This window comes from Barbatula barbatula (assembly GCF_947034865.1).
Source record: "Barbatula barbatula genome assembly, chromosome: 16".
NCBI classification, from domain to species: Eukaryota; Metazoa; Chordata; class Actinopteri; order Cypriniformes; family Nemacheilidae; genus Barbatula; species Barbatula barbatula.
Window position 1 is genome coordinate 11,531,627 of NC_136779.1, and position 22,960 is coordinate 11,554,586.

Consider the following 22,960-nt stretch of genomic DNA (forward strand, 5'->3'; position numbering starts at 1 on the left):
GAATTGTATGCTTTGGAATCCACGTTTGTTGTGTTTCTTATGACAGCGCTTTACTTTGATGCCCAAGTCAAAGCGCTCGGTGTGAACGCTTACGATTTAGTTTGTACATTGTGGAATGACCTAGTTTAAATGTGAAACGCGCATATATCAACTGCACGACGTTAATATAAGTACGCGTTGAAGTGGCTCTTTAAACATCGGAACTACATATCCCGTCATGCAACGCTTTGTTTGTTAAATTCTAGAAGGCAGAATTTTATGAATGACGGCCTCTCCCGTCCAATTCCCATTCGAGCTGTGCCGCTGCCTTCCCAAATATGGTAAACAAATCGTGCAACGCCAATTAAATCACTGGGATCTTAATAAAAGGCCTCCGCCGTAGTTTAGCGCAGTATCTCGTTTTGTAGTATTATTTTATGACGACAGCGCAAATATGACATATGCTATTTTCTTGTTATTGCATAACAGCGCGTGACTGTTCTTCTCAAAATAATTATGCTTTCACAGCAAAACACAAATAGACACACATTTATCAATACGTAAATATCTCACACTTGCAATACTATACCACCGTACGATATTCGTTTTGGAGTTACAAAATACTAATATTTCAAAGACTACACACATAGCGTCTTATTATTTATAACGTTCATTCTGCCTGTTAATGACAGCTGAAACTACAACGAATGGCAGACAGGTACACCATATCCCAGCATCCTTTGCACTCCCTTCTCGCGAGAACGTGGGCTACTCAGAAGGGAGTCTTTTCTAATAGTCTTGATTATGTTTTTATTTTGTTCACGGATCGTTTCCTTCGTTTATTCGACTTGCGAGTTGACATAAGCCTTTATCAGCAACTAACACGTCGATTTAGAAGGAAATCCCTTGATCTCCGCAGTTTTTTATCGTCAGAGAATGGGAACGTATACATAGCAGAGGAAACGAACGTTATCCAGCTAACGTTAACTGTAACGCTAACCAAACAAACCGTATTTTTACCACATATAACAGATATTAACCTCAAAACATGGGTTCAATACTTAGCCGGAGAATTGCTGGAGTTGAAGACATCGATATTCAAGCTAATTCGGCGTACAGATACCCTCCGAAATCAGGTAAAATGTACATAAAACTGTTGACAAATGAAGTTGAATTATCAACGTTAGTTGGTTATCCTTCACATTCAATCTTCAAAGTTACCCATTCTCCTGTTTTAGCACCAAGTTTTTTTCTAGTTTGTCACTAACTACATTTGTACAAAAAGTACATTCTGATGTCTCACTGATGCATTAAAACTAGTTTTTTTTTATGTGACCACATTCATTATATGCAAACGTATTATTTGCAGGAAATTATTTTACCAGTCATTTTTTCATGGGAGGAGAAAAGTTTGACACTCCACATCCCGAAGGATACCTTTTTGGTGAAAATATGGATCTAAATTTCCTAGGCAACAGACCTGTGCAGGTGACCGAACTAACAACCTTTAAACTGGCAATCTGACAGCTGAAAGATATGTAACCTTTTTATTATTTTATAGTTTCCCTATGTGACCCCTGCACCGCATGAGCCTGTGAAGACACTGAGGAGCTTGGTGAACATTAGGAAGGATTCTTTACGACTCGTCAGGTAGTCATGACATTAAGAAGAAATTGACATAATATTACGGATAGTTGTGCTTCTTGCGATACTATATATACTTGAGGTTAGCAAATGTAAATTTTTCAGGTATAAGGATGATTCTGACAGCAGCCCCGAGGACACGGGAGATCCCAGAGTTCTTTACAGTGTTGAGTTCTGCTTTGATACTGATGCCAGAGTAGCTATTACACTGTACTGTCAGGCCTTTGAGGAGTTTGCCAATGGGATGGCAATGTAAGTATGTACTGAATAATCCATACGGTAAAGACTTTCTAGTTGAAAACATGTTGCTAAATAGGTTAAGTTTCACCAGTGCCTTTTGAAATGTATTGCATAAAGGGATATATGTTGAAAAGAGTGTTCCTGTGATTAATAGTCCCAATTTATTTTAAATAAAACTTTGCAACATTTGATACCAATGAAATATAACACACTGGTTCCTAGACACTAACTTACTGGACTCTTTGGAAACAGTAATGCTTGACCACTATTTGCAAAGGCAACTGCGTTTTTTTAAATTCTCAATGTTTGTGTGAAGTGTGTTTGTGTTCATTATGTTGTATTATCGAGACTATTGATTGAGAACTGCAGGTAAGCTCAGATCTGTTGTTTGTAATCATAACAATTTTCATTTTGAAGGTACACCCCCAAGAGTCCTTCAATGGTGTCTGAAACGGTCCATTATAAAAGAGGTATAAATCAACAATTTTCTATGCCGTCCTTCAAGATTGATTTCACAAAATGGAAACCTGAGGAGGTGTGATTTTATTTATGTTCAAGATTATATTGCTGTAGACATCTGTTAACTCATTAAGGCTTAATGTATTTTTTAGCTGAGCTTTGATCTGGACAGAGGTGTTTTCCCTTTGGTGGTCCAGGCAATAGTGGATGATGGTGATGGTTGGTGAAAAATGATGATCGTAATGTACAGTAAATGCAGTTAATAATGTACAAACGTATAACTAAAAATTCTGTTTAGTTACAGATGTCACGGGTCATGCACATGTTCTCTTGGCAGCTTTTGAAAGGGTATGCATTCTATTTATGTCTTTGTCATTTTGTTTTTATTTGAATGTGAGCTGAGCAGAAAGCATTCGGTCACATGCACTTTTTTGGTAGAGGTAGCTTTGAGAAATATGTTATATGAACATCCCATTAAATCATTCTTTTTTTTTTAGTGAATAATTTACCAGGATTTAATAAAAGTTTAAAATACTCCAAGGTGTGTTTTGTACAAAAATAAAACATTTATTGAATAAAAGATTATTGAAATGTATGAAGAACAATATGTGAAGTTTCATACATAAAAGCTTATCTTTTGCTATTACCAAGTACTCAATTTATTAAAGAAATTATTAAAATATATGTTTCCCCAAAACAAATAAAAGCATGTGAACTCTTGTTAGCAACAATCTCAAGTTCTTTGTGCTTTAAAAATGCATTTTAAGCACAAACATCATCCTTATTCATAGACCACAGTTTACATTTTTTTCCCCCTGTGATTCGATCAAGTGACTTTACTATGCCATATAAAATAAAAGTATTTTTAGAGATATTTATTGTATATTTCTTTTTTAACAGCACGTTGATGGAAGTTTCTCAGTGAAACCCTTAAAACAGAAGCAAATTGTAAGTATACTGTTTGTGAGGGTCATCTTTCTCATTATTGAATGCAGTGGTGTGAATGCAGTGGTGTGAACAGAACTGGCCTGGCAATAAATCTGTTGTTGTGCTGGTTAAATAATTGGATGCCTCATTAAACACATATATCGCTTCATGAAAACGATCCTTATCGTTTTGATCTGTGATGTGGTTTCCCGTGCGAGTAATCCATATATTATGCATCACCTATCATCTTTAAGGTGGATCGTGTGAGCTATCTGCTGCAGGAGATTTACGGCATTGAAAACAGGAACAATCAGGACACAAAGGTAAATCACGTCACTAAAATTGATCAAATTTAGGTGCAAACAAGATATGACGTCTGCGATGGATTCGTGGTAATATAATATCTATCCTGCTATTTCCTGTTTCTGATTGAGTGTGATATTTTTAGTCCACAGAGGATGAGAACAGTGACAACAGCAGCGAGTGTGTGGTCTGTTTATCAGACCTGCGTGACACACTCATTCTCCCCTGCAGGCACCTGTGTCTGTGCAATGCCTGTGCTGACACACTGCGTTACCAGGCCAACAACTGCCCTATCTGCAGACTCCGTAAGTGCTCATTAATGCTTCAGCATGCTGCATTGTTCTTCCATTATTATTTAGATATGTTCCTCAAAGTGAACGCTTCGGTTTGTTATGGCTATCAAAACAAAAGCCGTGATGATTTATTTCTGATTATTCGATATAGACTGATCTACCATTTTTATTGGTGTTAGTTGTTGAACAGTCACTTGAGCATGTTGTGCATAAGGTGACTGTTGGAGAACAGTGCCACCTGCTGGATATCACTTACACTCACTCATACCTCATAAGAGCTTGCCACAATGCTTATCGTTCCCATTCATCTCAGTTCCATTCGCTTGAGTCACAACTGGCTGATCACTCTTGAGTCAAGGGAAATGTACATCCTGGCACCGGTAAAAAAAATAAAAAAGCACACACCGTTTATGGCCTTAAGTAACATATAATATGTTCTATAAGATAATTAAATATTTGTCTTTTCATATGTTGCATAATATGTTTATTATGAGGGTGCATGACTTAATCTGCTCCCAAACTGTGTGGTTACAGCATCTACTAACACAGACTTACTGTCCTGACTCTTGTTTTAGGGTGGACATCAGTTTTCTATTATTAATATTTAGCATAAATAAAGTATAATAATATAATAAGTATTTACACTACTGTTCAAAGGTTTAGATGCACATGTGAAATCAAAATGTTCTTTTGACTCTAAAAACTTGATCTGACGATGGTGTGTATGCTTAAATGTGTGGAATGAGTTTTGTAAAAAAAAAACATAATTTTTCAAAATATTAGTTTCATTCAATTGAATTGGTTCAATAAAATGTTTTTGAAATAGCAGATTAATGAAGAAAGATTAGCCAATAAGACCCTGTCATTGATGGGGCATCCCAGGGTGAATACTTAAAACTGACTTTCTACATGGTTTCTTTAATTATTCCATAGTTTTGGTGAAACCAATTTTGTGATTACTATTATTCTGTAGTGTAGAAAAAATATTTAAAGTGAGTTACCCTAAATATTTGAACAATAGTGTTAATTTATGATAAAGAATAAATACTTCTTGCCAGTCACAATAGACCACAGTGTTTTCATTTAAAGTTGTACATATTTACTTGCTTAAGTTTTAAAGGGGGAAATATGCTAACGGGGGCTAGAGCTATAGAACTGTGACAGCATGCACTGAGCTGCTTCAGCAGTAAGACCAGCTGTGCAAATATTTGTCCCCTTTTTGTTGCCGAAACAACTCTGGTAACATTTAAGTGCGTCTATGCGAAGACGCAGCACCTGTGTTTGTTTATGCACAGTGCACTTATTTTAGTTCTTCCTTCTGACCTTCTTTTGGCCTCAGCGTTCAGGGCCCTGCTCCAGATCCGAGCTGTGAGGAAGAAGACAGCAGCCACTCTCTCCCCGGTCTCCTTCAGCCCAATTCTGTCACAGAGCTCTGACCATACTGAGCAATCGGTGGGTCATACACATGCTTTAATCATGTTCAACATTCCTTTAATGCCCCCTTTATTCTAAAATCACATGTAAAATTGTTTTGGTGCTGAATCTATATTTTTACAGTCCTGTTTCGTACAGTACTTAATTGACCAGTGAGGACATCTGAAAGTAAGAATCTTGCTAACTTGCAAACACTTCACTTTGAATCTCAGAATGCTGACAATATCCCCCCTGGTTATGAACCCATCTCCCTTCTGGAGGCCCTGAATGGGGTGCTGCCTGTGTCCCCTACAATCCCACCAGCACCTCTGTATGAGGAGATCCAGTATTCTGGAGACATGGGAGATCCGCTCAACCTGACCAGCCTGCAGCAGGGCGGAGACACCGCGTCAATTAAGAGCAAAGGAAGCAAGTCACCTGATGGGTAAGTTTAGTGTTTAGCACACGCTTTGAGGTTGTACAGTGTATCATATTGAGAGACAAATAAAGTTCCCATATATCTCAAAATCTCGTTGACTGCTTTTTTCCACAATCTGGTCCGATTCATTTTCTTTCATTTTTTGCAAAAGCGATTTTTACGTAGAGTGAACTCTCTCTTAGAAAATGCTGAAGGGTTTATTAGTGAAATGTGTGATGTGCTGCAGGTCTGCGCGTTCTCCATCATCTCCCATACAAGAGGAAGAAGATGAAGAGAGGCTGTCGGAGCTCTCTGATGCCCAGCCTCGGGCTGTCCTGCCCTGCAGTCTCACTCCCACTGAGGTCAGCCACTTTCATCTTATTTATTTATCTATCCTGATATTGTTCCAGACTACTATGACTGAAGTGACACAAAAGGTTAATATTTGAAGAATATCCTTGAATATGTTTTCAATGTAATTAAAGGGAATTAGAACTGCGGACAACATGGCAAAACAATATAAAATGTTCCATTTTCATCCTGCACTTAGTCGAGGTTGTTAGCCAAGTTATTGGTTGATAATTATTTATTTAATAACAAAATTTGTTGATCCTTATTTCCAGTAAGATTTTGCAGATATTTGAATCAGAAGAACTAAATCATGAGAAAATTACTTATTTACATACAAAAACTCTGACTTGAGGGTTTTGCTTTACGAAATGCACAAAATGCACTTGTGAGCTCGAAGAGCTTGAGGCTTATGTCATGTTATGTAATCATAAAGCTGTTATGTAATCTCAAGAAATAACACAATGTATGTATACTTTTATAACTGTTCCTTTTTTGTAATGTGGTTTGACTTCCGTTGATTTAAAAATGGTCAGCACAAAGGGGCTCAGAATACTTTCCCTACAGATTTATCCCATGCAAATCTAAGAAAAGACTTAGTTGGTCAGCATGGTTGACCTGATGGTGTAATGGGGTAGTTTGCATAGGCTTGGGGGTTTTACCTGGTTGCACGTCATTGATAAAGAATGCAAAGTAGTTAATAAAGTATACAGTTTTATCTGTTCTTTATTTTCCATACTCTGCAAAAATGGCTAACCCTATCTTATTTCCCATAAGGCATCACTAGAGGGTGGGTCTGCCAAACCCGGCTTCCCACATTCAGGTTAGCAAATTCTTATAAATGTTAATCTGGACGAAAATGTAGCCAGTCTAAAAAATTATTCAAAATATGATTATATTGAATATTTTTTGCATATGGCCATTCTGCATGCGGTGTTAATGTTGCTGTATTGTAGTATCAGCAGGTTCAGAGAGCAGATCGTTGGGTGTGTCAATGAGTGAAATCCTACAGGACTGCCACAGCGAGCGCAGCAGTCTGAGCCGTACAGAAAGTGACCCCTCAGCAGATCTGGCCCTGCCTGGTGAGACGCTAACACACACTCGGTACCCCACTGTAGTAACACCCCCCAGTATGTCTTTGAGGTTGCCAGAATTCATCTGTCCTTTTATAGAAACAGTTCCTTTCAGTCGGTTTCGGGGCGGGGACAGTGTCTTTTATGTCCAGATAAATCCTTTCTATGTTGACTTTGAGAACATGCAAATTTGAAGAGCAAGCAAAGTTGGAACAAGCTCATTTTTCCTTAAGTCTCTGTTTGTTATTGCTAAGGCGCTACTCCGAAATTTCCACCAGGAAAGCTTCTATTTAAATGCACATTTTTCAAAATTATATTAACAAGATCTCGCCACCACTTTTAGTAAGATTGATGTGACTCACAATGAAGGCTGAAGTCTTTAGCATGTTAGCAGTGAACATTTCTTAACAAAGACACAAACTGACAAATTGGTTAAAAGTCTAATATTGAATAAAACAATGTTATATATAAGGCATTAATATAGTAATGTTTCATATTTTCAGAATAATAGATTGTGTTTTTGGATTTTTAAGATAACATTTTCACTCCTTTATTTCTCAGCTATGTGTTTTTTTGCATGTTTAATCCTGTACTGTCCTCCTAATTTTTCTCTCTCTGTCTCCTCTCCGTGTTTCTCTAACTCGGCTTTGCTCTTAACACACATAGCATCTGAGTCATGGTCCACTGCCATAGAGAAATGTTGACTCTGGTAGGTCATCTGTGTCATTAAGAATTCTCTCTTATGTTGTACACTGTTAAGACAAACTTCCTCATTATCAATGATTATTATGATTTACAATTTCTTTAGGTGTTTACACGCCTAAAAAGTTTTTATTAAAAATGTTTGTAGGGCAATGGTTGGCTGCTTACACATTTCAATCCCAAGGTCATGGGTTTGACTCTTAAGGTGCACATACAGCATTCTAACACTACATGTATAACATTCATAGTAAAACTAGGATATCTGCATTCTGCAGCTATTGTTTGTTCATTCACTCCTCCCCTTTTCTCAGGGTCATCTGGGTCCATTGAAAGCTTAAAGAGTCAGAGCACCAGCGGCTCCAGTCAACCCCTGCTTTGCCTACCCAGCACCCTGCACATGGAAGAGGAACGTCTCACTCCATAATGACCAAGACACTTTTGTTCTACGTTCAATCAATTTTCAACTCGGCAAATGAATTGTTCAATGAAGGCTACATTATCTTCAGGGCATATTCAAGACTCTAATCAAGAACCACAATCATAGTAAAGTCCCATGCTGAAGTGTCCAAAACATTTATATGTGAAGTAAACATCTGTAACAAACACTACACAGATATTTAGCACATTAGCTTTAAGAAAACTTCATAAAGATGACAGATTTAAAAGACTGAAATACTGTTTAGCGTCTAAATGGTTCGAATTAATTTCTGCTTCATTGTGTTTTATGACTGTCCTGGGTGTTTTTATCTGTGTATAATTAGCAAATGAACACTAAGTACATCAGATTGCAGTCTGAAAGAGACAATGTATAATCATATACTTATCCAGCATAAAGTAATCATGTACATCTGTATCTTATATATTTGTTTTGTGCCCTACAGTAATGTGTGGCTTTTCCTTCTTTCCTTACGAAATGTACATAATGGAAAACTAGCACTTCTTAAAGCTTTAATGAGTAGTAGTTTATGGGATTTGCCATCATTTACAACGACATATCTGATGCGTTTTAGTGAATTCACTGCTGCTTATCTATGTCAGGCACCTTAAAGTGTTTTATATTTGTACTTAGTTAAATCATTTTGTCATAAAGTGTTGTGCACTAATGTCAGTCACTGTGGTCATTTCTCAACTATCGATGATCCTGTTTTATAAAATCTGAACGCACGATTTATTATATCAAACTAGATGACTAATATCAAGTAAACGCATAAACACGCACGAAAAGAGATACGTTTGGGGAAGAAACAACGAGGTTGTGTAGTGGCCGTGTGTAGCCATATGGCGGCGGTATATCCACTGTTTTAGAAAGACGCTCATTTCGTGTTTGGTTAAACTTGCATCATTTCATATTTTACTCGCATTTAGCACCCAACACAGTATGGGCCTGTGATTTATTTACAAACGTATTTTTTAAGCTTGCCTAAATACAAGATAAATGTTTCACTACGTAATGAGAGGGAAGGGGAGTCTACAGGCGGGCCGAGTGGCGCGCTTCTGTCATTGCGTGTAAATTCGTGCGCCTTTCTCTACTCTTGGCGCGCGCACACTACATAACGACTTTTAACGACGTATTTCAGTCATATAGCAAACCCCATGAAACGGACGCGACGAGGACAAAGTCTAAGAGATTGAAAATGATCGATTAAACATGTTATAAATGTACGTTACAAAATGTCTTTGAAAAATTATACTTGCATTTACTATAAATTCGTGTTAAATTAGGTAGAAAACCAACACCTGTCATATTTCGCGGGGATGTGCGCTTGAACACACTCCTCGCGCAGGGACAATGACATGTAAACGCTGAAGCTCTGAGCCAATCAGAGAGCGTCAACATTTAAAGGGCTATTAAGAAACAGCCAAAACGGAGGAACGCAAAGTCTACGTCTCATTTCTCTCAATTCACCTGCTCGCCCCACTTACGAATAGATCCTGGACACGGTCGATGTTGCTGTCTACATGACTTTTTTTGAGGCGGGAGTGGATCGGTAAGATTTCAGATCATGTGCTGTTTTGTGGATCGACTGCACTTGTTGCGCTGAGAGGAAGAATATAACGGACCTACAAATATTCAAAGATCGGCGCACTGTTGAAACATCGGCGCTCTTTCATTTCGCAGGTGAGCATTTACATGGGCTATTTGATTTGCCTAACTTTGGCATGAATGAATATGAGCGCCGTACAGATATCTTGCTGCACTTAACGGTTACGTTCATTCGTTATCCGTTATTTTAAAATGTTCACGCAACGTATTTATGTTTTACAGATTTTTTTCCTCCCCCCCCCAAAAAATAAAAATAAATAAATAAAGAGGATATCTACATCTTGCCCAAGATGCCAGTGTTAATGAGTCCCGAGATGGCGAACATATTAAAAGAGAAATGGATGATGCTTCATCCGGAGGATCAGGACAACGTCAGCGGCTCTGTTCATTTCGACGACAGTCTCACCAGTCTGCACTGGCTGCAGAACTTCTCCATCCTGAGTGCCAATCCGGAGAGGACTCCCACTTTCCACCCGCAACACATCTTCTACCACAAAAACCAGCTGGGGGGAACCGACTCGCCTTCCAGCCCACCTGCCGGAGATACCGCGGCCACGGGGATGCCACAGACACCTGGGAACCCCACAACGTCCTGCAGCAGTTTTATGAATGCGTACGTCCACCAACAAACCGGACACTACATAACGGCCCAAACAAATCCATCTGAGGAAATAGACTATAAAACAAACCGCCACGTAAAGCCACCTTATTCGTATGCCACGCTTATTTGCATGGCAATGCAAGCCAGCAACAAAACCAAAATCACACTGTCCGCCATATACAGCTGGATCACAGAGAATTTCTGCTACTATAGATACGCAGAGCCAAGTTGGCAGGTAACATCACCGCTTCTTTTTAATTCTGCTTTTTCATTAGATGTTTTCTTCTGTTTCATCCAAGAGAAATGCATTTTTGTGCAACAGGTGTACTTATCTAATATCAGTTTGTCTGAAGTAGTTTGTCGGTCGTGGTGTGTCAACACATCAACCACACTACAAAAACAAGGTGCCAAATACATTGCTCTTATGTGAGATGTGTTGATATACTTAGTGATACCCTGATGATGGAAACTGAGACCACTATACCCAAGTGCACTGGCTTTCCTGAGGCCACGCTCCATAATGAGGGATCCTTATGGGAGCCACCGATCATGTGAAACTAGGAGTGCTGAATTACTAGAGATCCTTATTCACCACATTTCTTCTGCTGTACACACAACATTCCCCTCCCCCCTTTGTGTCTGTCTTCCTCAGCATGCAGTGAGCCAATGAAACAGGACACCTCTACCTGCTGCACAATGGGATTTTATAGGAGACCTTATGTGTCGCCTACTGCCATTGAACCTTATTGCATTTATACTACAATTAACAAAGAAATATTAGCGTAACGCTGGATACAAGTTAAAATAATACATTGGCATAGAATTGGTCATTTTAAGTGTGCATAAAACCACTGAGATGCACCTGCTAGCACGTATCCAATTTTAAAGGAGTATATCATATTTGAGCTAAAATTGTCTTGTTCATACTTATGCTTACTTTGATAGAATCAATATTGTGTTGTTTTTCTTTCAGAATTCAATCCGTCATAACTTGTCCCTAAACAAGTGCTTCATGAAGGTGCCCAGACAGAAGGATGAGCCAGGAAAGGGCGGCTTTTGGCAAATTGACCCCCAGTACGCTGACATGTTCGTCAACGGCGTTTTCAAACGGCGGCGAATGCCCGCCACAAACTTCAATACCCAGAGACAGAGCAAAATACTATGCTCACCTGGCTCGTCTTATGGCTCTCAGTACACCCAAACCGGAACGGGAATGGGTGACTTCCGAGGACCAGTCTTGGGAAACAAACGCAAGCAGGTCTTTCCCAAACGAGGAAGCAAGCTCACCAGAATTTCCAAGTCGCCTCTGTTAACCAGTGAGATCAAAACGTCAGACGTCTTGAGAGGAGATTTCGACCTGGCCTCTGTTTTTGATGATGTTCTTAGCGGGAATGACAGCACATTTGAGGATCTGGATATCAACACAGCTCTGAGCTCACTGGGGTGTGAGATGGAAGTATCTTCACAGAACCAGCACGGGAATGGCTATAGCAACGAGGACGAGCAGGCCTGTGCTTACCTGGAGGCGAACGGCATGATGGGATGCAACATGGAAGACTTTCACCAGCAGCACCATCACCAGCATGTACAGGCCCATCCGCAATATTATGAAGGAATGACTCTGTTCCCTGATCAGATTCAGCAGCATCAGCAGCACCCTTGGGAGATTAAAGAGGAAGCCCAGGCCATCCCACTTTCAATGGATCATGGCTATGGCCTCTGTGAGGGATTTTTCTCGGAGATGCAACTGTGGGAGAGAGCGGAGTCATATCTGTGACTTTACAGATGAGCATGCACTGTCTTTGCTGGTCTGAAGACCTGTTGACTTTTGTTTTGCTACATTAGCATAATGAATTATTGAAGATGTGAAAAGTTCTATGTAATTATTCTTTGTACGTCTTTTGCATTTTTTAAGAACGTATACCGATTCATTTATAATCACTTTTGGTCTTTGAATTCTTGATTCTTTGTTGAAAATTTGTTAGGATGCTGATAAATATTGTTGTGGGACAAATCTAGTTCTCTAGGATAGCGACATTTTGTTCCTGTATTGATTAATTAATCTAATATATACGCTTTAGACGACCAGATATTTTAGGTGATGTCATACTTTGTAAATCTAACAAGACATAAATTAGATATTGAAATGGGATGCAACAGGCCAAAGTGCTTCGCAATATAATTTTCAGAGACAAACCCGCACAAGCACTTTGAAACATTAGCTCAGTTTGTTCGCTCGTGATTTAAGCTAATAATTTATTTTCTATTGTTCACGATGATCTGCTTACAAGAGTGAAGTGTCCCTTAAGATGTCTCTTATGTTTCAGAATGCAACGCTTTGGAATTTCTGATGAATTGTGGGAGGCAATTTCATGGCAATGACTGTTCTGGGAGTGTACTTGTATTGATTCTTTGAGAAATTAACATGCAACATGAAACAAAATATATTCTGTACTTGAATAAAAAGATCAAACATAAGTTCAGTTTTTCAGTCTGTTTCTTTGTACAACATGTGCTGAGTCATTCATCATACAAACACATATATAATGTTTCTTAGCATTATCTATTTAAATTAAAATACATTTGCTGTGCTTTAAGATTCTACAGTATATACAACATTAATTGTAACTGATTACAGAAAAAAATATAATCTATTACAATAACTAATAGAAAAAATTGAATTTGCTATTTAAATACCTCTAAAGCTATTTATGATGCTTACAGTATATTTCTGCTTATGCATTAATACATTTAGCAATCAACCACACTGTAAACGTTTTCAGTCAACATACAAGGGCAAATGACACAAAACTTGAGGATCTGCACAGAGTAATAACTCCAGGGTAGATATGTCTCAACGACCGACCTATGGTCTCCAATTATTTATTTAAACTGTATGAGTGTTCTCTCCTATTATTTCTCATCATAATCCTTCTGTCGCACCTTGTACAGCACTCTGTCCACGACCCTTTTCAACACGACTGTTTGTGATTGATTGTCAGTGCAGTTTGATTATTGACACAGAAAATACTGTCAAACATGCCCTGACAGGTTTGCATTTCTCAAATTGCATTCAGTTAAATAGTTACATTGCTGTGTGGTTAGACCGCCCATTACTCATTATGTCATTATGAGGTGTCATAAGGGGTCTGAATTTGCACTTGTTTGCTTATGCTGCTTTGTTAAAATATATTCTACAATGAGAGTGTACTGGTTTGCATTGATCTTTGACCATTTATGTTTATTGTATATTAAAAGTCTGGCATTTTAATGGCTCTTTATCAGGGTGTATGCTAAGAACATGTGACAACTGTTGCACAAATGGTACTTTATTGTGGAAAAAACTTTTTTAACAACCTTGAAGTCAAAGATTGTTTGGAGAACTGAAAATGGTTCTTCTGTGGCATTGCTTCGAAACCCTATTTTTGCACTTTTGTTTTTAAGAATTAAGGAGAAATGCTCTTTTTATTTACTCGTGCTGACCATAATTTAATTTCCCCGCTTTGCCTCCCACATTGAAGCCGACTTCTGTGAAAATCCATTTTGATAGAAAAAAATAATACTTTCACACATAAAATCTCTTTTTAATGAAAAAGAAAAAAGCAAAGCGAGGATTAGTCTATTTCATCGGCTCTGCCTCCTTCTGCTGGAGGTCGTGTGTCTGAATCTGTGGAATAATTCACATTCCATGAACATTCAGGGAGAAGCGGGCATGATAATTCCAACAAGCTGTGCCCCACGATGCCATGGTCATGGCAAGGACATTCATTCATACACATTCACACATCCAAACGTAAGTGAATCTACAGCGCACATGTTCGTGTTTTCAGCACAAAAACACACTCGCTGATGAGTCGGGGTCCGTGTTGAAGTGACGGAGGTTGCTGTGATTGCAGTGTAGACAGGATGAGAGGGGACGGGTGGGGGAGCTGTATGATTCTCAGGGGATGTGTTTTTGTGGAGGAGGGATGGGAGAGCTCCTTGACGCTAGAGATAACATTATCTCCCCAGAGGCAGAGACTCCTGTCTGTATTTACACGGGGACCGTCGCCGCTCGGGCCCCGCATACGGACCTGTCAGCAGGAACAAGGGTAGCTGTCACAGCAGGGCATCGCCACGCTACTTTATGTCCTCCCAGGCATGGCTGACAGACCCTGATTACAGGTGTTATGTGGGCATGTCAGCCAGATCACACAGAGAGACGGGTCAGCTATTCTGCTAAAAAAGTCAGTAAAACATTTGCTATCAGCATCCTTTGGAGTTTTTATGCCCAATCAGTTCTGTTATTTAAAACATGCATTTTTATTCTATTCCAACCCAGCCTCAAGGCAGTTTGGTGCATTGGCACGAAATTTGGAATCTATTTATTTGTGTTCATGGACACGAATTTCCATTTTTTCGTGTCAGTCAGCACTCAGTTCCGGGTCACTCTGCAAGAAGATGCAATACAGACCGAGCGAGTATGTACATTTACATATTTATAACCTGATATCAAAAATTTTTTACATATTTTTGGAGGTGGCTTAACAACCTTATCTCACCCCAAACCCTAAAATCAGAGCCGCAAAGGCTAATTTAGCTAAAAATGACAGTTTCACAAAGTGGTCACAGGGTCAAAGTCAAATTATTACAGAACATATAAATGACATGAATGAGCCACCTTGTAAAATAAGTTTGAATTCCCATCAGATTACGTTGATATTTATAGTCTATACATATGAAAGAAATCAATTTTAAAACACACCTAAAAATGAAGGTGCCAGAAGGTTCTTTACTGACATGCCATAAAAATCATCATTTTAATATTTTACAGTCTACCTGTGTATTTCCACAAATTTACATTCTACATATAACTTTTTTCATTACATATTATATCATATTTTATTTAACATTTTCTTCCTACTTCCATTGTTTTATTATATTCTGTTTAATTCTGTTTGTGTTCCCTAAGTTGCATCACCTGTCTGTGACAAACAAAAAACCTTAATCCCCTTTGAAACCATTAATACCCGATGAACCTTAGTTTCGCAAATAGTTTTTTAAGTGGAAAAAAGTTCTTTACATTATTAAAAGAGAAAGAAAGAAATCTTTCTTATGAAAACCTTTAAGTATATACATTTGAATATTTGCTATGGCAAAACTGTGAAGAACTTTGCAGCACCTTTTTTAAGAGTGTACTTCAAACCCTATAGAAATGCAGAAGTTTCTTAATGGAACCCTACAGTCAAAAATGGTTCTTTTGTGGCATTGTTTTACCTATTACCTATTTACCTATACTTTTTTGTATTTGCATGTTTTATGGAAACATTACCTAATTCACACTTTGCATTTACACATTTGGCAGACGCATTAATTCAAAGTGACTTAAGTTGCATTGAATTGAATTATACATTTGTTTCTGACTATGTGCAATAGCACCATGCTCTAACCACTGAGGAAACAGGAAAGCTTTACATTTCGAATTTTGAATTCCTTTACTTCCCATTATCTTGCAAGGACTTTTTTTGTCAAATTTTCCTTTGCACAAGTCTCTGATGTCGCCAATGAACCGCGCTTGTTAGAATTCACAGAGCCAAAGAAAAGACTGCGAGTCATTTTCCCTAATCTTATTTAAAGCTTTACTAAACCGAACAAACCCTTTCATTCCACACTGGATTGACCACCAGTCACCAATAGTTGAAGGTTAAAGGGCAATGGTAATAAATTCACTCTTATCTCACACAACTATAGAACAGGTTAGACAATGTTTTCAAGTCTGCATCAGTGACAATGTGCTTATGTTTAATCGTATTGTGGCGACATTTGGCCAACGTAATCCTCTATCTCTTTCAAACATACTGAAGCATGCTAAATCATAAAAACAAGCATAGCATTGCCAAAATGGCAAAAAGTTTTCACACGGTTGCATCAGAATTAGAAGATACCTTTTAAAAATTGAACATGGTTTGTAAAGAACAGACATGGTGCAGACACTGCCAAGGTTGTGGGTCCGATGACCTAAAAAAGCGTGGACTGGATGAAAGCCGAATGCAATGATAACAGTATATTTTCCAAACTCACTTCAAAGCATTCAAGCTTGAATTTTCACTTATCATTTTCTCTCAAATGGGCCAGTTTTGTCACCAACATCTCTGTAACAATTGCCAGCTTTATTCCGCGCTCCTTGATGTGCTAATTTCATTGTGTCCAAACCCCAAATAGATACACATGCAATAAACTGTGCTACGCTGCGCTATTTATGCCTCTTTGGGATGAGATCTTTTCACCCATGTCTGAACAAATGGAGAAGCTATTAGAGAAATCTTCAGGGGGGTGAAGAGCCCATTCACAGGCCGCACCGTAAAAGCAGACATTCAATGGCCTCTTTTTTGTCTTGTCTCCCCTAAATATGTCAAATGTAGATTTACCGTAATCAATCGCACATGCATTGTTATATGAAGACATAATGACATGTTTATTTATCATACTGATTTGCCGTAACTGATCAAAATTCATATAGCCAACCAAAAGAGCATTTCACAAATGCAGCGCGGCGAGAATATGGCTCACTGGGTACAAGCCACAGCCGTGCGTGGAATGCAGAAGTAGTCAACAGACTTCTCCTAAATGTCACTCCTGCCTGCTCCTTTCATTTCTTCTCCATGTCTTTTGTGGGTTGCTATAAAGCATGGTGCAGGCACAGGACAGGTTGGCAGGGTGGCTGGTGAAAAGCATTCCTCAGGGGTTTCTTAGATCTCAGTGGCTGAGCAAGAAAGAGCAGCCAGAGGGCAGAGTGTCGAGACGCCCAGAACCAGAGGCAGTGTCCTGGAGCCAGGCCACACACTCTGTCCAATGCCAGACAGCAAACAGAGACAACAACTGCAATGTTATCCAACGAAGGATAGTGACGGTCTTATGGAGTTGGGAATATAATTTCCATCGTTCATTTAGGTATCACTCAGGGTTTTCCTCCATAAACATATGTGTCCTGTTAAAGGGATAGTTCAAACAAAACTAAAAATGATATAAAAATCATATTCTTTTCTCAGCAGTTTTGTCTCAATGCCATGGAAGACAGTGGGTCGCAATGTTGTGTGGTTACATTCTTCAATATATCTTCTTTTTTGTTCAGCAGAAAAAATTTAATTATACCTGGTTGAAATGACACAAGGGTGAGTAAATGATTCAATGATACGAGGGGGAATAAATGATGACAGAATTTGGGGATATACTGTGTCCCTTTAGTTCATCCAAAAATGACAATTCATCATTTATTAACCACCAAGGTGCTTCATGTGCAATTGTATTACTCCTATAGAACCCAAAGGTTTCGCTTTTTAAAATTCTGTTCAAATAATTACAAAGTAGTTGGCTTATGCGGGCCAAAACTAAAAGAAAAACCTTCATAAAAAAGACTTATGCCGATATTATTACTTCTCACATGAATGCTGCGGAAAACTAAAACTGCATTTTTACTGAACAATTGCAATGAATAATGTGGCCCCATTTTTACATTTTCAGATTTTTTGGAACCCCATTCATTATTTACCTAATATTGGCCAATATATTCCCTTACTGTATATTTTGCATTCAGTGAAATAAAGAACGTCTTTGTGAATGATGTCAGAATGTCAATTTTCAGCCCCTCTCTCCTTGTAATATTTGTATAACAATGAATGTATCATATAAATAAATTGTTCCAGGATGTCTTTGTACGTTAGCACAGTCTAGCTCACCTCACATTTCGTCTCTTCTTTGTTTCCGCCCCACTGGCTGTCTTTTATCTGCATTGTATATGATTAGCTTCGCCCTGCCTTGTGCTCTCTCGCATTTAGAGCTTTTTAAAGTGAGCTTATCCCGTTCTCATTAAAGCCAGCTGCATGTCATTGCCTCTCCTTAATCACGCACCGCAGTGAGCTCATCTCCTATCACCTGCCTGTTGCTCTGGCCCTGTTCAAACTCTCTCCTCCTACACTGTCTGGGTGTGTGGGTCGCGCAAATCTCATTTGCTTTAGCACTCACACTAAATCAGTGAGAGAAATAGCGCCTGATTGCATAAGCATGACTCCACACGGGGAAATGTGATCCTTGGTCTCCGACACCTCCATCGAACGTGTCTCTCCACTTCTTCATAATTGATGATCGACCTGCGCATTGTGTGAACGGGCACCCAGCCAGGATGAGGTGTCCAGAAGCTTAAAGGAGTTTGAACTTGACACGGTGGCCCACAATGCACTTTGTCTCCCTAAATACTGTAAGTCCGGCTAATTAAAAGAAAAGCTCACCCAAAATATGAAAATTCTTTCATCATTTACTCAACCTCAAGTCATTCCAAACCTGTTTGACTTTCTTTCTTCTGCAGAACACAAAATATATTTAAAGTTGGTTGCCAAACAACGTTGACCCCCATTGACTTCCATTGTACGGACACAAAACAACTGAGACATTTCTCAAAATATCTTCTTTTGCGTTCCACGGATGAGAAAAGTCAGATACAAGTTTTGAATGACATCAGGGTGAATCAATGATGAGAGAATTTTATGTGGGGGTGAACTATCCCATTTCTGTACCAACTTGAAGAATTTGTGATAAAGCAATTGTCATATAAATAATGAATGGCGATGGTCTGATGTTGTGCAAGTAACCTCTGTTCTGCAAACACAATGATCAAATGTTTGTAGAAAATAAACATCTTTTATACAGAGTAGAACATAATAGCTCTCTGGGCGTACAGCATATGTACATTCTATACCCATGTGGCTTTTAAGATCTGTGCTGTTTCGCTTTGGGAAAAGACTCATGTAATGTCATTTAGAATTAAAGAACACCTGCGAAGGTTTTCCAAAACAAATGTTCCCTTGTAAATGAAAGAGAACTGATAATAGCAACTTCTGTGTGAAATGGTAAAACTAAGAATACGACTCATCCTTTATTCAATGATCATGTCAGCTGGCCTGCTGAACTGAGCACAGGTGAGAGCAGCACACAGCCGATGGTGAAAACGCTCAGTAAGTTAGATTATGAAATTGCTAGCTCTCAGAGCTGAATCAGAGAGGTGGTACAGTGTAGATATACTTGCTGATACCTGAGAGAGAGGTAGAGCAAACATCAGCCTATTCCTGTAGAGCAAACACTACCACCAGGGCTTCATTAAAACTGATTGGACCCACAGGGACCACACCTGTTACAGGCAGGTTGTGATCCAGCCGCACACACACATGCACGCTCTGTGGCTTCAGCTTTCAGGGGAACTGGGTTAATACACTGCAAACACACATCAGAAGAACACGAGTGCTCTGGATTCCTAGAAGCAATTGGAATCTAAGAAGCATTGTGTGAGCTGTGCTGAGATATTCCCTGTGCTTACTTGTGGAGGCCTACTTGTCCAAACTCTTCTCTATAGCTACCTGCCCTGCCTTATGCAAAGAATATATATTTACTGACAGTATCAGTCTCTTCATAAAATCACCATACATAATGTAAAGAAGATTATGTTAAATTATAATATTGCTATTATAATATTGTAAGATATAATATTGATATATTGAATATTGACTAAGTAAGGTCACATTAAACATTGAAATCATAGTCAAATTTATGCTTGAAATCAAACTTTGATGCTCATTATGCCAAAAATAATATGAATATTAACCCACAATATTTTGGGATTTGAGCCTGGTTTTCACAAACTTGGTCACGGATCGTTATTAAATAAGTTTGTACTGTACAGTAAAATCCATAAGAAATTCCACACTTGGTATAAGCACTTGTTTCCAGCATAAGAAGATGTTTATTGTTTATTTAATATACTGTGCAGTATTATATTTTCCACTGTATTCCTAAATATTTTTGTTTTGTAAGGGCTGCTTGTCCAAAAGTGAATTGAAACAGTGAAACAGATTGTATTGAAACAGATTGATAATGCTCACATTGTATGTCTGTATATACAAAGCCTATTATACTGAAGTAAACGCAACTTCAAGCATTTCCTAGGAATTTTCTAGATTCAGTTCAGGAAGACATATAAGCTGTTCAATGTACTTATCATAACACCTGCATTTTGTCCTTTAAATGTACTTTTCTGTTCCCGTCTTGGGTTGACGTCCCAACGAAAAGTCAAACTGTTGAATTGTATAGACTGAACGTGCTTAACTCACTTCACGTACAATCTGGAAGATATATACTTACAGACGCATTTTCACATACAAATCTACATACAGTCATTGAAAGAATCAAATGTACAGTCAGTTCAGAAGTACAGTAGGTTTGAAGTGAACACCGATGACGACTCAGAGCTTTGTAATTGGGCCCAAGAGGACCAAGGTGGATAATAGCTCACCTGCGGGACCGAGACGAGAACGAGCGATGGAGAAAGACGTCGAAGTTGAAGCAGGGAAATATAGGAAGAGTGTAACGTGTGTGCACCCGAGTGTTAAGTACTCTACTGTTTATAATTAAATACAAGTTGTTTGACAACACATCACAATGACAAGAAACAAAAATGTTACCGTGAGTAATTTGAGGGGAACGAAAAGACTGACATAAAGTTGTGACCTCAAACGATGCCAGGTTGTATTTTGCCTGTTATGATATAGTCCTGCAGTTTACCTGACAGAGCTAGTGATGTAAAGCTCAAGGGTTTGATTCCAGGGGAATACACATCTGATGAAATGTAAACCTTGAATTCAATGTAGGCCTAAGTATTAAATGCATTGTCTGTTTATAAAATGGCAGATAGGAAGAATGTGATAGCTATTTGTATCAGTATCAGTCAGGATGTTCTCAATACAATGATATTCATTACTCTTTTTAGGGATAGTGATCAAATGGATCATATTGAGTTGTGGTGGTATACCCATATTAACGTATTAATAGATGTTTATATTTTCACAATTAACGTGCCCTCATAATCTTAAAATCAAAGAGGTTAACCTCCTCTCCCTATAAACAACCTCTTTCCTATCACATGCCAACTTTAAGGTATGTTAGTTTCGTGGACAAAAACATAATTGTACAAAATAAGTGTTTTTTATTATAAAGCTGACTTGATGACTGTGAGTGAATAATGAAAAAACAGCAGCCTATAAGAGTGCGGATGGGAATTGGATCTCAGGTGGAAACCTTGAGAAGCTGCTTGATAAAATGACAAGTATTTCTAGAAAAAAGGTGACTCCACTGAAGATGCTAACATTTAACAGGTTCGATTTATTTACGTTTTCTAATCACAACTTAATACGTTTTCTTTAATATTGCAATTTATAAAATACATGAAAAATGTGTAAGTATGTAAATAAAGTGTTCTAAAACCTTTGACCGGCAGTGTAAATATACAAATACGTCTACTGTTATATATATGGATAAATACACATGCTTTCGGGTTGGGAGATATTCCTCTGGAGTTTACAAGTTTGATGCACAGATGAATAATTAGAGAACAGGGGATAGTAGGAGAGAAAATGACATGCCGAGGGCCAGTCTAATGATAGTCGAGCTTTCATCACAAGATGGAAACAGGAGTGACGGTCCTGTGGGTTCTGCACTTTCCTATCACTGCTTTCACACAGGACAGCCACACACAACTCACCCTTATCACGTAACACCATCCACCACAACAGAATGACCACCAGCTCCAATGCCCACTTTTGTTCTCATAAACCAAGAATCAGCTGCATGCCAGCCTAAGACATCCCATGAGCCAGGCTGAAAGAACACAGTGTATTGAGAAGAACACAGAACCACCATATCTTTAATGAAAGAGGTTTCGAGACCATCCAAGATCTGTCTTTGGACTGGTAACACCCCAGCAGTTGTCCTGATTTTGCATCAAAAGATGCTTGAAATAATCCACGAGAAGAACATGCATTGGAGCAACTGGACGTCCCATAGAAGCTATTGGCTGAGATGTCGTTTTGTTCTTCTGACATGAGTGTTTTGTGCTCCTGGTGGTGTTCAGTTTTTTACAAAGCCCTCTCAATATCACTGTTCATTTGTGATTCTTTGCTGTGTAGATTCTCTATTCAATTCACGAGATGACAGAACTCGGTTTTCTATAATGACCCAGTTTGACTTAATGCCAGATAAGACTGTGTCCAGCACAACTTGGGGGTTTGCAAAAAAACTCAAGTCAAGTATACGAAATGATGCCAAATATTCACATCCATAAGCCTCATTCTGCCATGGTGGCCATTGCGAACTTCTGTACTTGCCAAATGCACAGCTGTGAAATAAATACAATAAAAATTGAGTAAACTGTATGAAATGCATAAGCCGCCTTCGAATTTCATCCTGATGCAAAACATTATTGTTCATAGAAAGCTTGTTTCATGAGCGACTGTGTCCCATTTATATGTAATCGGTTCATTTTCTTTGGCCTTTTGGCCAGATTCAGGTCTTGGAAAAGCTGTGTGTTCAGAATGTTAAGTCTGATTTGTTGTTTGGAAATGGCTCTTTATTGAAGTTTCAGACAGATAGTGCCCAGGCTGCTCTCTATGGACCGGGAGGGTTCAAATTGGTCACCTGAGCAAAACAAGGCAGATC

General features: G+C 38.6%; 2 protein-coding genes across 8 annotated transcripts; both read left to right on the forward strand.

The window, feature by feature from the left end:
- The first annotated feature begins 388 nt into the window (after window positions 1-388).
- Window positions 389-9,129, forward strand: mgrn1a (mahogunin, ring finger 1a). 7 transcript variants are annotated; one of them, XR_013787738.1, is made up of 18 exons: window positions 724-1,115; window positions 1,349-1,467; window positions 1,541-1,629; window positions 1,729-1,875; window positions 2,281-2,398; window positions 2,475-2,541; window positions 2,621-2,670; window positions 3,223-3,270; window positions 3,504-3,572; window positions 3,698-3,857; window positions 5,185-5,297; window positions 5,492-5,703; window positions 5,924-6,038; window positions 6,802-6,847; window positions 6,981-7,106; window positions 7,764-7,806; window positions 7,948-8,004; window positions 8,111-8,906. XR_013787738.1 is itself a non-coding variant. In XM_079476102.1 (17 exons), the coding sequence occupies exons 1-16, from the start codon at window positions 1,028-1,030 to the stop codon at window positions 7,799-7,801; spliced, it is 1,605 nt and encodes a 534-aa protein (XP_079332228.1). In that variant the 5' UTR covers window positions 389-1,027; the 3' UTR covers window positions 7,802-7,806; window positions 8,111-9,006. The 7 variants fall into 7 exon arrangements, 5 of the variants coding, with proteins under 5 accessions (XP_079332228.1, XP_079332227.1, XP_079332226.1 ...); XR_013787739.1 differs by having other exon boundaries at window positions 2,627-2,670; XM_079476102.1 differs by lacking the exon at window positions 7,948-8,004 and having other exon boundaries at window positions 389-1,115; window positions 8,111-9,006.
- A 502-nt stretch (window positions 9,130-9,631) lies between these two features.
- On the forward strand, window positions 9,632-12,902 carry foxj1b (forkhead box J1b). The gene is made up of 3 exons (XM_079476235.1): window positions 9,632-9,918; window positions 10,066-10,679; window positions 11,418-12,902. Exons 2-3 carry the CDS (start codon window positions 10,134-10,136, stop codon window positions 12,219-12,221), a joined length of 1,350 nt encoding a protein of 449 aa, XP_079332361.1. The 5' UTR covers window positions 9,632-9,918; window positions 10,066-10,133; the 3' UTR covers window positions 12,222-12,902.
- Window positions 12,903-22,960: the final 10,058 nt, after the last annotated feature.